This window comes from Mirounga leonina, unplaced genomic scaffold (assembly GCF_011800145.1).
Source record: "Mirounga leonina isolate KUSES-001 unplaced genomic scaffold, KU_Mleo_1.0 Mir_168, whole genome shotgun sequence".
Lineage (NCBI taxonomy): Eukaryota > Metazoa > Chordata > Mammalia > Carnivora > Phocidae > Mirounga > Mirounga leonina.
Window position 1 is genome coordinate 63,916,460 of NW_023270426.1, and position 13,881 is coordinate 63,930,340.

A 13,881-nucleotide genomic window follows, 5' to 3' on the forward strand; every position below is an offset into this window, starting at 1 on the left:
AATGCTCACTGGGCACTGAGAAAGAATGAGTGCTTCTTGCTGTTCGCAAGTTAGATTGTTTGGTATATAAATCTACTAAATAAACTATATTTTTCATGTCTCCCCATATTTGTATTTATATTTCACTCATTTGACTTCTACTGGTCAAAGAGAAGTCACTTAAAATCATTAATATATCATCTCAGTTTATCTTTGTAATTCTACAGCTGTTAATTTTTAGTTCAATATATAATGTAAATAAAGGTTTAAAACTCTTTTCACTGGGGATTCTAGTCTTCATCTGTAAAAATGACCACCTTTGTCCCATTTAACATATTTTGCCTCGAATAACATTTTGTCTAACAATATTGTTCTGCCAACTTTCTTTTCCTTTGCTTTTGCCAGGGATATTTGCCTATTATTTTATGGTTAACAATTCTGCCTTGAAGTATACCTCCTCTAAATAGCTGGTTTTAAGCGTATCTCCTATAAATAGCCATTCATGAGCTACTGGATGCCCACCAAACATTTATCTATTCAAACCCTTCTGTTATTCATCTCTTTGGGAACTTAGATTTTGTTAACTGTCCACTCTCCTCCATGTGACTGTCGGTCTCAGGAGTTGAATTCTGTTTGGCCAAAGCCCATTGTATAGTTTAATTCCCCTGGGCAGTGATTATTAGTGTAGTCATGACTATGTGCTGCAATTCTGTTCTATTTTCCAATCCAGTCCTTTTACCTGAAGGAACTTCCTCACTGTTTCTGGCTATGTGGAAGGCACTCTTATCCTAATTTCCAGAAATGGAACTTGTTTTCTCCTATCTTTATATGCCCTAAAGTCATTTCACTTGGAATTCACTTGTGCTCAAGTCGGACTCCTCCCTGGAAATTCCTGAAGCCTAATTTTAGGCCACTCATGCATTTTCCTCAGAGTCTAATTAATTGTGCATTTAAACGTTTATTCAATAAGTATTTGGTGAGTATTTACCATTGGCCATCTAATGTGCACTAAGGCTATAATGGTGATAGAGGATATCTAGTGACTTACATTTTAATTGGGGAAAAAGTAAAGAAATGATTAAAATTAACAAATTGGTAAACTAATATCAATTCTATGTTTTTGTTATATCATTAGGTAGCCTATTATCAAAAGGAATATTATAGCTAGCAGAATGGAACACTTGCCTATAAATCTTTCCCTGAAGATTTTTCTGTAACTATTGAATCATTCCTTTAGAAAAAATCATTTTCAAATGCAAATATGCTTTAGGCTCAAGTCTGTTTCTTGGCTCGTTTAGGAATAAAGTATAATTAATGTAAGTGCCAGTGATTTTGTTCACACACACACAGAAGCTCCCTTTTGTACTTTCATTAGGTAATGCAGCTCCTAGGAAAGATTGAGGCTTCCAGTTCTGAGCAAATCTCAAATTTAAAGATGGTCCAGGGAGATTATCGCCATGAAATGAACCTTTTGGAGTTCAAGTAAGTGAACGGAAGACTTTTTAATTCTGTTAAGTACATTTGAAAAGGTTTTGCCTAATGAAAGTATTGGCATCAAATGAAAACCCATCCCAGGAATTTGAAACTGGCCAAGACATAAAGCAACAAACCGATGGAGAGAATACTCTACACTAAAGCCACGCATACAATATTCATAATAAAGGAAATGAAATATGAGGGGAGGTGGGGGGGGGATGGGTGAAACAGGTGATGGGGATCAAGGGGGGCACTGGGTGAGCACCAGGTGTTGTATGGAAGAGCGGACTCACTGTGTCGTACGCCTGAAACTAATATTACACCGTATGTTAACTAACTGGAATTTAAATAAAAAGTTAACAAAAGGAAATATGAATATTAATTTTGTCATTCTCTTTGCATATTGCAACTGAACTGATATATAGCCTGACCTTTTCTATAGAGTAATTTTAACTTATCATCAATTCTATATTAAAATGCTTCAATGTAACGCACTTCCCTGAATATACATCGATTCCACAAGACCATCCAATAATTTTTAAAATAACTTTGATTTACAAGCTTTGCTTTTCAAATTTCTTCTAAGATTCTCTACTTGCTCCTTTACATTCTCCCTTTTTTAAGACTGGTCTCTGTCCCATCTTCACTGAGTTTCCCCCTATGCAATAGAGAAGAGTAAAGGAGACAACACTCCACAAACATTCCAATTACTGGCCTCCTGATTCCCAAATCCTCCTTTCTTAAGTGACCACCATTTCCTGGAGTCCTGGTGCAGGCAGAGGAAAATTCTAGTCACTTGGAAGATACCACCTTACTGCCCCTTTTCACCTTGTTCTTTTTCCTGTCTGTTCCACATCACCTGGGTTTAATGACTTGGTCAAATCCAGTATGCTGAATATAATCTTCTTGCTCCCTTTACCCCATCTTTACAGTACACTTCATTAAATCTAAGTGTCACTGATTATAAGACATACCATTATCATGATTTTTTTTACCTCTAAAACATGATGCTAACAATTAAACCATAGCATACCATCATTTTCAAGACACCTCTCGATTTCAGAGATGTTAAATTGGGAAATAGGTGTGTTCTAGAAATTGATGAAAAACTGTAGTCACCATTCAAAGAAGTAAATGTCTTGAGTAAAGAGAAAATACCCACTCTGAAAAAGCATGTCTAGGTGCTTAAATTCCAGCACACTGAAGATGCTCAGAAATATCTGAGTGGTGCTTGATCTAATCCCTTTAGCTTAGAATTAAATAAAATTAAATAAAGTGTCCAAAGGAGAAGGAGAAAAGTAAACTATTTCTAGAAGTACACTGTAAGAACTGATTTTACTTGGAGAGAAAGGGGATTAATAATCTGGAATGGAATACTGGCTTAAAGGAATGAAGTGTATTACCAAACAGCAAATCAAGAAAAAGGAAAGGTTTGAGAACTAGGGTTAACTGCCTTATTGATGGTGTGGCGTGCTTTTTCCATCTTCAGTCCTGTAAAAAATTGGCTTATAGATAAGTCATCTAAATAGTTAAAAATGAATCTGGACACTTTTGTAATAATATAAACTTGAACTTTTTCTCACTTGAAATAAAAAAGTCTTAAAATTTCATTAGTATTACAATAGGTAATGCTGAATTTATAAACCAAAAAATTCCACAGGCAAATACTTATGAGCTCTAATAATTCATTGAAATACACAATTGACTTTTTTATTTAAATCTTCAACATTTTTTTTAAATTAAAAAATAACAAAATAAAACAAAGATGGAAAAAAAGGTCTTCATCTCAGCTTCCTAATGTAACCAATGCTAACACCAAGGATGTGTCCTGCCTTACTTTCCTCCCTGTTAATATAAATATCTAACAGAAAAAGGATGTTTATACATATTATATATATCACATATGTATAGAGCATGGCTTTTAAAAATACATCCTATTCACATTACTCAATAATTTGCTTTTTTACAGTATATCTTAGTTATCTCTCTAGATCAGTGAATATTATTCTAATGTTTTTAATAGTTGCATAATATTTAAACTTACAGATATGCTATAATTAATTCAACCATTTATCATATTGATGAATAGATTCTTCCAGTTTCCAGCTACCACAAACAAACCAAAAAAATATTGTGTGTATATATCCTTAAATATTCTTAAATGTAGATGTTTTTATTTCTACAGGCAAGATTCTTAGGTCAAAGAGCTTATTTATTAATTTTTATAAATTTCTTTTTTTTTAATGTAGCAATTCACACTTCCACCAGCAATATATGAGGAAGCCTTTCTCTACATTCTTACCAATACTTGATTTTTTTTTAATATTTGCCAATTAAAGGATGAAGATTGCATCTTTTATTTTCATTTGCATTCCCTTCATCATTTGAATTTCCTTTTCTGTGAATTGCCCATTCTTATCATTTGAGGGATTCCTTCAAGTTAGGGATATTAACCCTTTGACTGAGATATGTATTGCAAATATATTTTCCTCAAAGAGAAAGTAAGTGGGTAAGGCTTTCTTTTTTTTCTTTTCCATTCACAGCATATCTCAAATTAAAATGAATGAGGTAGAGTTGTTGTTTTTTTTTTTATTTTTTAAGAAACAACTGTCTCTGAATAAAGGGATTAAAAGCATTTTAAGGACAATCAAATGTATGTTTAATTGAACAATTTTACCATTTAGAAACTTTAACAATTTTCAAGTTTAATGGTCAATTAAACATATATCTTATATAGATAACATAAAAGCCCCAATGCTGTCTATGGTTTTTTAGTGATTTCCTGGGCCTCTGGCACTGATCGCTAGAAATGACAAAGGAGACACGCTGGCACTTTCATCTGAGCCCCCGCATTGAGCTTTCTTTTTCTAGAAGGGTCTTAGATGTTCAGCTAAGTCAGGTCCTAAGTCAACAACTTAGTGCTTATAGAGTGAGAGTCTTAATCATCATAAAATACAGCTATCTTTTCGTAAGGGTTTGGCAGGGGAAGTACCAACCATTCACTCCCTAGATAGTTCTTGCTGCTGACAATGTGTAATTGACAGTGATTTGTAAGAAAAGAAAAATCATTCAATCAACGGAGCAAATGCATAGACTCAAATCTCCCCACACAGCTTTGAAAATGCTACCACAGTATTAAATTACAAACTATTCAAGTCAAGGATATGTCTCATCCACCTCTGTATTCTCAGCACACAGCACATTCAGACACAAATAGAAGCCAATGAATGAATGAATGAGTGAATATTTTGAGAACCAATAATATGTAAGTTGTGTTTTGGAATATTCAAAGACAAAATCACAGCCACATATAGTTGGGGGGAAAATCCATAAATAAGTTAAAAGCTAAACACAGGTAAAGTAAAAGTTAAGACAATGTTAAAAGAGATATATCAGTAGGAGGAAATAATAAATATACTAATTGTTATTTATAAATATCTACCAATCACAAAGTGATCAAGATATTCAGGTGCATCCAGCTCTTATCCCCATTTTGGTGATGGGGAAACACAATCATGGAAATTAAATAATTTGCCCAAAGTCACATACTTAGAAAGTGTCTGACTCCAAATCTCAGGTTATTTTACCCATCTATGACACATCTATCTCACAATTCCAACAATTAGTAAACTAACTGTGCTACAGAAATTTAGGGAATGGAAAGATCACATCTGCTTGAAACTATGAAGTTATGAGGCTATGAAGGTATTGGGATTTAAGCTCAAGTACAATATGGAATGATAAAAGTTTTCCTATCAGCATGGAGTTGGAGTTGCTCTTTATTAGTGTCACTAATTAGAAATCACAGGACCTAAAGAAGAAATTAGTTTAAGGATATAGGTACAAATTTAGTAGGAAATAATGTTTCTTGGAATTAATTTCTTTCTTCTAAACATGAAACTTAAAATCTTAGATTCAATCTCCAAAGACTGACTTTGTTAAAGCCACTATCTGAATTCTTGAGAGCCTGTTAATGGTTAAGAGTGTCCAAGAATTTAAACTTTTCATGTCTTCCAGAAAAGTTCACTTACTGAATGCAAGACAGCGAGTTTGAGACATAAGTGAACCAGTTAAAAAAAAAAAAAAAAAAAAGGCCCAGAATGGGGCTTCGTCCTCATTCTATGTCTACCATAACCGCAGTGATCACTAGGATGACACAGCTGCAAGCCCCCCGGTCTCCTTCGCCATTTGTATTCACCACAGCTATCTGCTAGGTCTATAGATCCCCGCTAAATTTTATTTTACCCTTTTGTAACTTTCTCCCTTATTATTGCCCTTGGTATGTATATTAACTTGATTCCACCAATATAAAACTTTTGTAAAAACTGTATCTCATATTATCCTAGTAAGGTCTCTGGCCATAATTTAAAAGTCTGACTTTTGTGTTTTTTGAAAAAGGAAAAAAAGAAAAAGAAAAAGCTCTCTATCCATCCATTCATCTACCTACTTCCCTCCCTTCTTACCTATCTTCCTATCTATATCTACCTACATCTGATAGAAATACTACCATAACTATTGGGATAGAGGATCTGGGAACTGAAATGTGAATGTCACCCAAGATAAATTCATCCTGTTGAGATTTTAACTGTAAATTCTGTAATTCAGAGAAATGTAATTCTTTCATGGAAAATCACGTCCACTATATTAGGGGAAAGTCTAAGGAAAGAAAGAGATTTATGCAAACCTTTATTATAGCTTATCCTTTTTATCTTTTAAGAAGAATGCTTTTTAAAAAATGCTTTCATATTTTCATAAACTACCCAGAGTCTGACTTTTGATGGTTACCAGGAAAGTGTGTCTCCAACTGCAGGCAAAACCTTGGAGTAAAATGATCATAAGTAGTAAGTCATACTTTATGACTTTATTTTAATTTCAGAATTCTAATTACTGATATGTGCTTCTAAAGTTATTACTTGGACACATTTAACAGTTCCCTGGTGTTCAGAGGGATGTTAATACTGTATCAGTAATGAGAGTAAATGCTCTCATTTATATACACAGTAAAGGTGAACAGTGAAGGCTGGATTCCCAACTTCAAAGCTACCTCTTGATTATCTGGGGATTTACTGTCTCTCCTAACCGTCACTATTAATTAGTATTTCCACCAGAGATAGGAAAGGGAACGTGAAAACTGAAGATCAGATCTCTAAATATCTCGGCAAGTATATGATTTGTTATTTGTGAACAGCCTTAATAAAAGGTACTGAATGAGAAAGAATGAATCATTTATCCATTTATTCACCTATTCATTAAGCACTTCCTATATTCCAGCCATTGTTCACCACCATGAACAAAGAAAAATGCTTTCGTGGAGCTTACGTTCTAGTGAAGCAGACAACATATCACATGGTGATAAGCATTTTGGAGAACAATAAAGGAATAGGGAGAGTCTGACGGGGAAAATGAAACCTTTTGTTGTTTTAAGTGTGGTTTAAAAAAAGTCCTTTGTTAAGGTGGTAAGTGGTACTTGAATAGAAATCTGAATGAAATGAGGGCAGGAGCCATTGTGTGTTCTAAGGAGGAGTGTTCCAGACATAGGAAACAGTTGGCTAAAACGAGGTTGTCCACGTATCAGCTGGGAACATATTTGTCTAAGACCCTTCCGCTGTTAGCCAGTAGCTTAGGTGTTTGGAAATCGTGATGGGATTAAGAACACGAAGAGTGGCCAAAGGTATCTTCTTCATTGTTGAAGTCCTCACCCGAATCAAGGTATGCATTCTATGTGAAAAATCTCTCTCTCAGATCAAAAAATGTGGTAATTCACGGAGATGAAGATTCCCATTCCTTGATTTCATCATCTAAGTGCTGGTTTCTCAACGTGGGCACATTGGCATTTTGGCTGGATAATTCTTTACAATGAGGCTGTCCTGTGCACTGTAGGATGTTTAGCAGTATTTCCGGCCTCTACCCACTACATGTCAGTAGCATCTCCAAGTTGTGACAACCAAAAATGTCTCTGTACATTGTTGGATGCCCACTGGTCTAAATAGAAATGAAAATGGCCTCTTATAACCAGTCTTTTCCAAATATTATCTCAAACACTTTTTCAGGGAAGCTAAAGAAGCATACACATGCAATATATGTCCAGCATGTGTTAAGCAGTGTCCAGTGATAAATATCACAAACTCAATTATCTGCATATAATTTGTCCTGAAAATGTTACAGCAATGATTATTTCAAGCCACCCACTCGTAAGGTAGTCTGAATATTTTCAATAGCAAACAACATGCATTGCGCCTGCCTATCTAATACACTGCCTATTCTAAAAGGCAATTTGAAATCAACATCTTACTACAAGCAAGTCGCATGCAGAAAACATACAGAGACCCCTCGCCAGCCCCCACCCTCATCCCACCCCTTCTCAGACCCGGAGTTCTCAGTCATGCCAGCTGTGGATTCTCCTTTCTACTCACACCCTCAGCCACTCTACAGTGACTTTTTAAATTGATGATATATGATTCCAATCCTTTACTCTCTATAATAACACCCACTTCCACTTTTAAAAACCCTTCATTCCGTTAATATTCCTATGGTGCATCATTTTGCTGTCAGCAGTCGCTTCCATCACCTTAGCCTATTACAACTGATTTTGCTCAGTACCTCTTCAAGCCCTCCCTGCACCCCACCCCTCCAAGAATCCACAGAGACCCACAGGAAGTGACGGAGCCTTTATTGAAGTTTCACCTGAGACAGAAAAGACAACCGAGGATGGTCTCCCATGGACACTCTGCTTTCCCAAAGTCCTCTTGGGCTCTCTTCCAGCTCCCTTCCCCACTCCCTCTCTGTGACTTTTCTCTGGCCCAGATCCTCCCCCAGCCGGGAAGTGACCCATGTAGAATAGGGATTCCCCAAACTACCAACCTTAGCCAAACCTCCCCACTACTAAGAATGATTTGCACACTTCCTACTAATTTTAACAAAAATATATATTTTTGACATGTGATTATATGCTATTTAAATTTCAGCGTATATAAAGTTTAGATTAGACCACAACCATGTTCTTTATTTGCTTATAAGTCAGCCATGCTTATTTGTATCGTATGTGGTTGCTTTCCCACTGCAATGGCAGCACTGAGTCGTTCTAGAACAGAGAGGTTGCCACGGAGACCATATGGCCCACAATGCCTTAAATATTTACTACCTGACCCTTTATAGAAACAGTTTGCTGACCTCTACCACAGAGGGAGAGCCCCGTCCCAAGTGACTTAGCGCAGTGTTTCTTCCACTTACACAATGCACCCCGGGCCCTAAGAGGAAATCTGCATGGAGGACGCATGTGTTTCTGTGTGTCTATGTGTCTGTCACTGTGTATATGTGTATTTTAAGGTATAAGGAGGGGTGTTGGCAGCAGCTGGGTTGAATGCAAGCTGAGGGCAGGGACCCAGAATGTGCCGCCTTACCCCCCACCTCCCACATCAAACCATAGGTACTTGCTAGATATCTTGAGCCTTATCATCTGAAAAAAAACCTGCAGCGCTTCTCAGCATTAAATTTTGGTTTTGTGTTTAAATTTACCTATTAAAGTAGAAACATTTTCCCCCCTCAGATTTAATTCACTTTCAAATAATCTATATGAGGAAGTTGAGAACCATCAAAAATGGACAGAAAGCCGATTCATCACCTATGAAAAAGACCACCTTGGCCATATAAATCAATGTCTGAAGCTCCTACAGGAGAAACTGGTAAGGAGTTCTGTTCTTCATGAAGTAAACGGCTGCATGGTCATTGTCTGGATATTAGCAGTGCGTCAAGGTTTTGAAAGTTTCATTGTGACATTCACAGTCACATTCACTTACCTTTCCTGCACCCAGGTAGGCATCGAGGGGCCTGCCTCTTGGTCCTGTGTGTTACTCTCCAACTCCATGATCCCGTACCTCTGAGTGTGCTCTATCTATGACAGAATAACCTAAAGAGAGGTGTTGGTTTTTTTTAAAAAAATACGGATTCCTGGTCCCAACCCAGAGCGGCATCAGACCCCGTGAGTCCTCCTCTGGGGATCTGTGCTTCCAGGCAAGCTCCCTGGGTGATGCTTGGACATAATAAAACCGAAAAGCTTCTGCCATAGACAAGTCGGTTTACCTCTCAGAAGATCCATTAGTAGACCAAAGGTTTTCAAAACTCCTTTTCCAGATCCAAACTTGTAGAGAACCCCCAGCTTTGAGGCAAGACTACCAGGATGGAGGGGAAATCCGTTCATGGCAAGTTCCCTTCCACTCCAGGCAGCTCAGCCAGCCAGCTGCTAGCCCCCACAGGACAGCAGCACAGGGCCATCTGTGTCACTGGGGACTGCCAGCCTTGCTGATGATTCAAATAAGATGTTTCTGGAACTTCAGTAGAGGGGCTTTAGGCAGCTGACAGAGACGGGAATCCAAGAGATGGAGATAACCATGACAGCTTTATCACTGATAAGGCTATTGAAGTCCGTGTGGTCTGATGTGCAGCCAAGAGGGCCTGCTAGTTCTCCTGGAGTTAGACTCATCCACCAGTTCTGGGCAGCACTAGGTGACCACAGGGTCACCTGCAGGCAGAAGCTTCCCACAAGTAAGAGAGAGGCTGGAGTCCACCTCCCTCAGGCAGGCAGGGCCAAAGACAGGAGAACCGAGGGGCTAAGTCAGTCTCCCCCAGCTCCTGCTTGCAAATTCCCTGTGGGGGGCGAGAAGGAGCAGAGCAGCTAATGAACCTTGGGCTGCCCATGAGTCCCCACCTCACTGCAATTAGAATCACTTGGAGAGTTTTTAAATTAGATAAATTCCTGAGCTCCACTGTGGACCAATTAAATCAGAGTTTCAGGGGGTGGTGTGATGGTCCAGGTGATATGAATAGACAACAGGGGTCAAGAATCACTATTCTAGCTGAACTCCGTCCACCTGGAGATAGGAAGCTTGATGGAATATGGACACCTAACAGGAGCGTGTCCAAGGACGCTAGGTCAAGCAGTTTCTAAAATGCCTTCCTTGGCCACACCTCTTTAAACATTAGACTATAATTCCAAATCCTTAGGGCATTTCAGCAAGACCACAGCCCTTTCTTTTCTTTCTCCCATCACATGCAGAATTCTAGAAACTACAAACAAAGCCAAATAAAGGGATGAACTCACACTTGTGAACACAGTTTTAGATACAAAGGAACTTGGTGAGATTTTTCATGTTTAACATGGAAAAGTGTACTTGCTAAAAACATTCTCTAAGATAACTCTCTAATACAAATCCATGTAAGTTTTCTTTTCTGCAATTTTATCACATGATATCTTTTATAGGAAAAGTCTGAAAATAAAATGGAAGAAAAATTACTGAAGCTTTCAAGCAAATTAGAGAATCTCATTAACACAGAGAAACAGGAAACAGAACTAAGCAAAGTAAAGCATATAGAAAATAAACTGTCCAAAAAGATGAACCAACTGGAAAAGCACATCTGGGGCGAATTAGAGAAAATGCAGAGTGAATATCAATCAGGTGAGCAGACACCTTTGATTAAGAACACTAGCCCTTGCTTATCCAATCCCTCAGTGTTGTCTACTTTGAACTCATGGCCATGGATCAATCTTGTCATTATCGATATCCTTTTGTATTTAATCTGACTTTTCTAAATATCCCATAGAATGTCACTATACCATTGGAAGGTTACAAGGTAAACAAGCTCTCTTCCTTCATTCGGACTTCGCAGTGTCACAAGCTTGCCAAGGCTCTGAGTTGTTTTTATTTTTTGTTTTTTTTTACTAAGATCGTAGAATCATAGAATTGTTAGACTTGCAAAGTCTTTGAGATCAAGACCTTACTTGTGGTAGATCATGACATTAGGACCTGAAATCAAATGTCCCTCATTGAATTGCAGGTAATGAGCCTGGACAGATGCCAGACTGGAGACCTGACCTTTAGAAGTGACAAAGAGAGATGAATTAACAGAGTCCAGTATAATGACTGCTTTTCTTTCTAAGGAAGCTAATGGCGGCAGTGGCAAGCTGAGCTAACATCAAAGAGGATCAATTTGAAAGGCTCATCTAATTTGTCAAAGGAAGGATATGGGATAGGTGCTGTGGAGCAACCATCTGCCTTGACTCACAATCCTGACGGAATTACCAGGAACCAGAGGTTCCTTTATTAAAGAAAGAGCCATCTCATTTTCCGTCTTCTAGTTATCAAAAAATTCATGCAAGTTCTCCCAAATTTTGGTCCTGTACAGAGATACCTTGAAGGTGTCTTGGGAAGATATTAAGGTCTCATTCTGCCGGATGGTCCTAGCATATAAGTAAAATTTGCTGCCTGGAAATCTGACCCACACCACCCTTACCCCCCTCCCCCCATCTCCCACTACCAAATCAATATAATGAATTATCTGGCCAGGAATCGTATCTCAAACTTAAGTGACCCTTCTTTTAGGGCCCTGTTTTCTACCTTAGCACCAGAGGTTTAATTATATTCATTCCATTAGTATATCCCCAGGATGAGCTAAAGAGGAATTTGCAATCTCTGTTTCTTCATTTAACTAACCTGGAGTTCTAGCAAAGGGGAATTCCAAATTAATGGTGTGCTCCTTTACGCCTTTAACAAAAGTATGTTGAGAAATGACTATGTGAAATGCCCAATAAATAAGAAATGGGCTGTACCCTAAGAAGCTCGAGGCCTGGGAGGTCTGGGAGGTCTGGTAGGTAGCTTGAGTCATGATTGAGACTAGATTTGCATAAGAGAGAGACAAAACAGGGGGAACAGCTGGTGGCCACTCCTTAGGTCCTTCAACAGGTTACTTTCTGAGAAGTTTTAAAATCTTACCTGTGTTATCTTCAATTTGGTAACAAGAATGAAAAAAAAAGATCAAAATTTCTTATCAAAATGACACAGAGAGAAGAAAATACTTTAAATTTCTTTCTTGAAATATAGAACTATTTTATTATGCAATATATTTGGGCAAGGAGGAGAGAAACTGAATTAAGTTTTCACAATGAAGCCAGACACAAGCTGAAACACTACTGATAATGCATCTTCATGACATATAAGAAATGGATTATTGTACATTTTTAGACTGGTCTTAATGGAATTTAATATGCTTTTAATTAAATGACCAATTATGGCAGAACTGCTGATTAGCAACTTTTGTTTTTTAAAAAAAGTTCCAATGCATTAAGTGTACCTATTCTCTTATCCTCTTCCAGGATTTAAATCAATTCATGACTCTCTCAGCTCCCTCCAACAAATACAGAAAACAAAGATGGATTTAGAGAAATATAAAGTACAGAAAGACCTAAAGAAATTACGGCGTAAGATAGTGGAACTCCAGGAGGTATAAAACGTTTCAGTCATCTTTTTCACCAGCCAATACAGTGGTTTGTTGGTAAAAGTTGGAAAGAAGTTAATATCCCTGGGGTGTTTACTGCTTCTTATATCTCTGTATTTCTTACCACCTTTTTAAGGAGATGAATGTACCAGAAAATCCAATAAAGCAAAGAAATTTATGATGTCTTCATTAATTTATTAATGAAAAAGTTAAGGAATTTTTTAGAGACATGACTTTTTGTATTTTTATTTGCCTACAAATAAAGAGCCGTCTACAAAATGTCCATCAATGAGTAAAGGGGCCTGGTGTAAACATAAAAGAAGGGCAGGAACTGCGGCAAACTGAAGACCACTTACCCTGTCTACAAAAAGACTAGCCAGCCTGCAGTTCTAGTTCATTATCAATATGTATGTAATCCATTAGTGCCCAAATTTTATTTTTCAAGAGAAACTAGAAATCAGGTTTTATATGAAACCATTTATAAGCATTAGCAACTAGTTCAAAATATTTACTCTATCTGTAGGGCAGATACAACTAGCAGGCTGCCAACCTGCAACTTCTGATCCAGAGATTTTTATCTTCTAACAATCCCAGTATTTATAGAAAGTCTAACCCATGCAGATAAAATTACTGATTCATTGTACTCAATATGTATCAGAGCTATGAGCAAGTCAGAGCCAACCATGCAAAATAAGAGAATACACCAGTTTCTATGAAAAACATCCAACATAATTCGATCTAGGGGCCAAATTCAAATTAGTTTTCTATAAAATTAAAATATTTCTAACTTTTCTAGATATAAATGTTAGGTGTAGAGCCTGGTATTGGGTAGTAAAGTCATTAAAAATAAAAATAAGCTATTCATGTCATACACTATCTGCTAGAACAAAGACTAATTTCTTTTTTTTTTTTAAGATTTTATTTATTTATTTGACAGAGAGATAGCGAGAGCAGGAACACAAACGGGGGGAGTGGGAGAGGGAGAAGCAGGCTTCCTGCTGAGCAGGGAGCCCGATTCGGGGCTCGATCCCAGGACCTGGGACCATGACCTGAGCCGAAGGCAGATGCTTAACAACTGAGCTACCCAGGCACCCCAAAGACTAATTTCTAATCACAGAGCTTTTGGTAACCTGGCAAGAGGACCGTTGTTTCAGACTT

At 37.5% G+C, this 13,881-nt stretch overlaps 1 protein-coding gene across 1 annotated transcript in view; it reads left to right on the top strand.

Moving 5' to 3' along the window:
* FAM81B (family with sequence similarity 81 member B) overlaps positions 1-13,089 on the top strand; it is a 54,563-nt gene extending 41,474 nt beyond the window's left edge. Inside the window, exons 8-11 of the mRNA XM_035015074.1 lie at positions 1,355-1,461; positions 9,002-9,137; positions 10,712-10,907; positions 12,602-13,089. Of these exons, the coding sequence (XP_034870965.1) occupies positions 1,355-1,461; positions 9,002-9,137; positions 10,712-10,907; positions 12,602-12,735 (573 nt within the window). The 3' untranslated portion in view covers positions 12,736-13,089. The remainder of the gene's footprint in view (positions 1-1,354; positions 1,462-9,001; positions 9,138-10,711; positions 10,908-12,601) is intronic.
* The last annotated feature ends 792 nt before the right edge of the window (positions 13,090-13,881 follow it).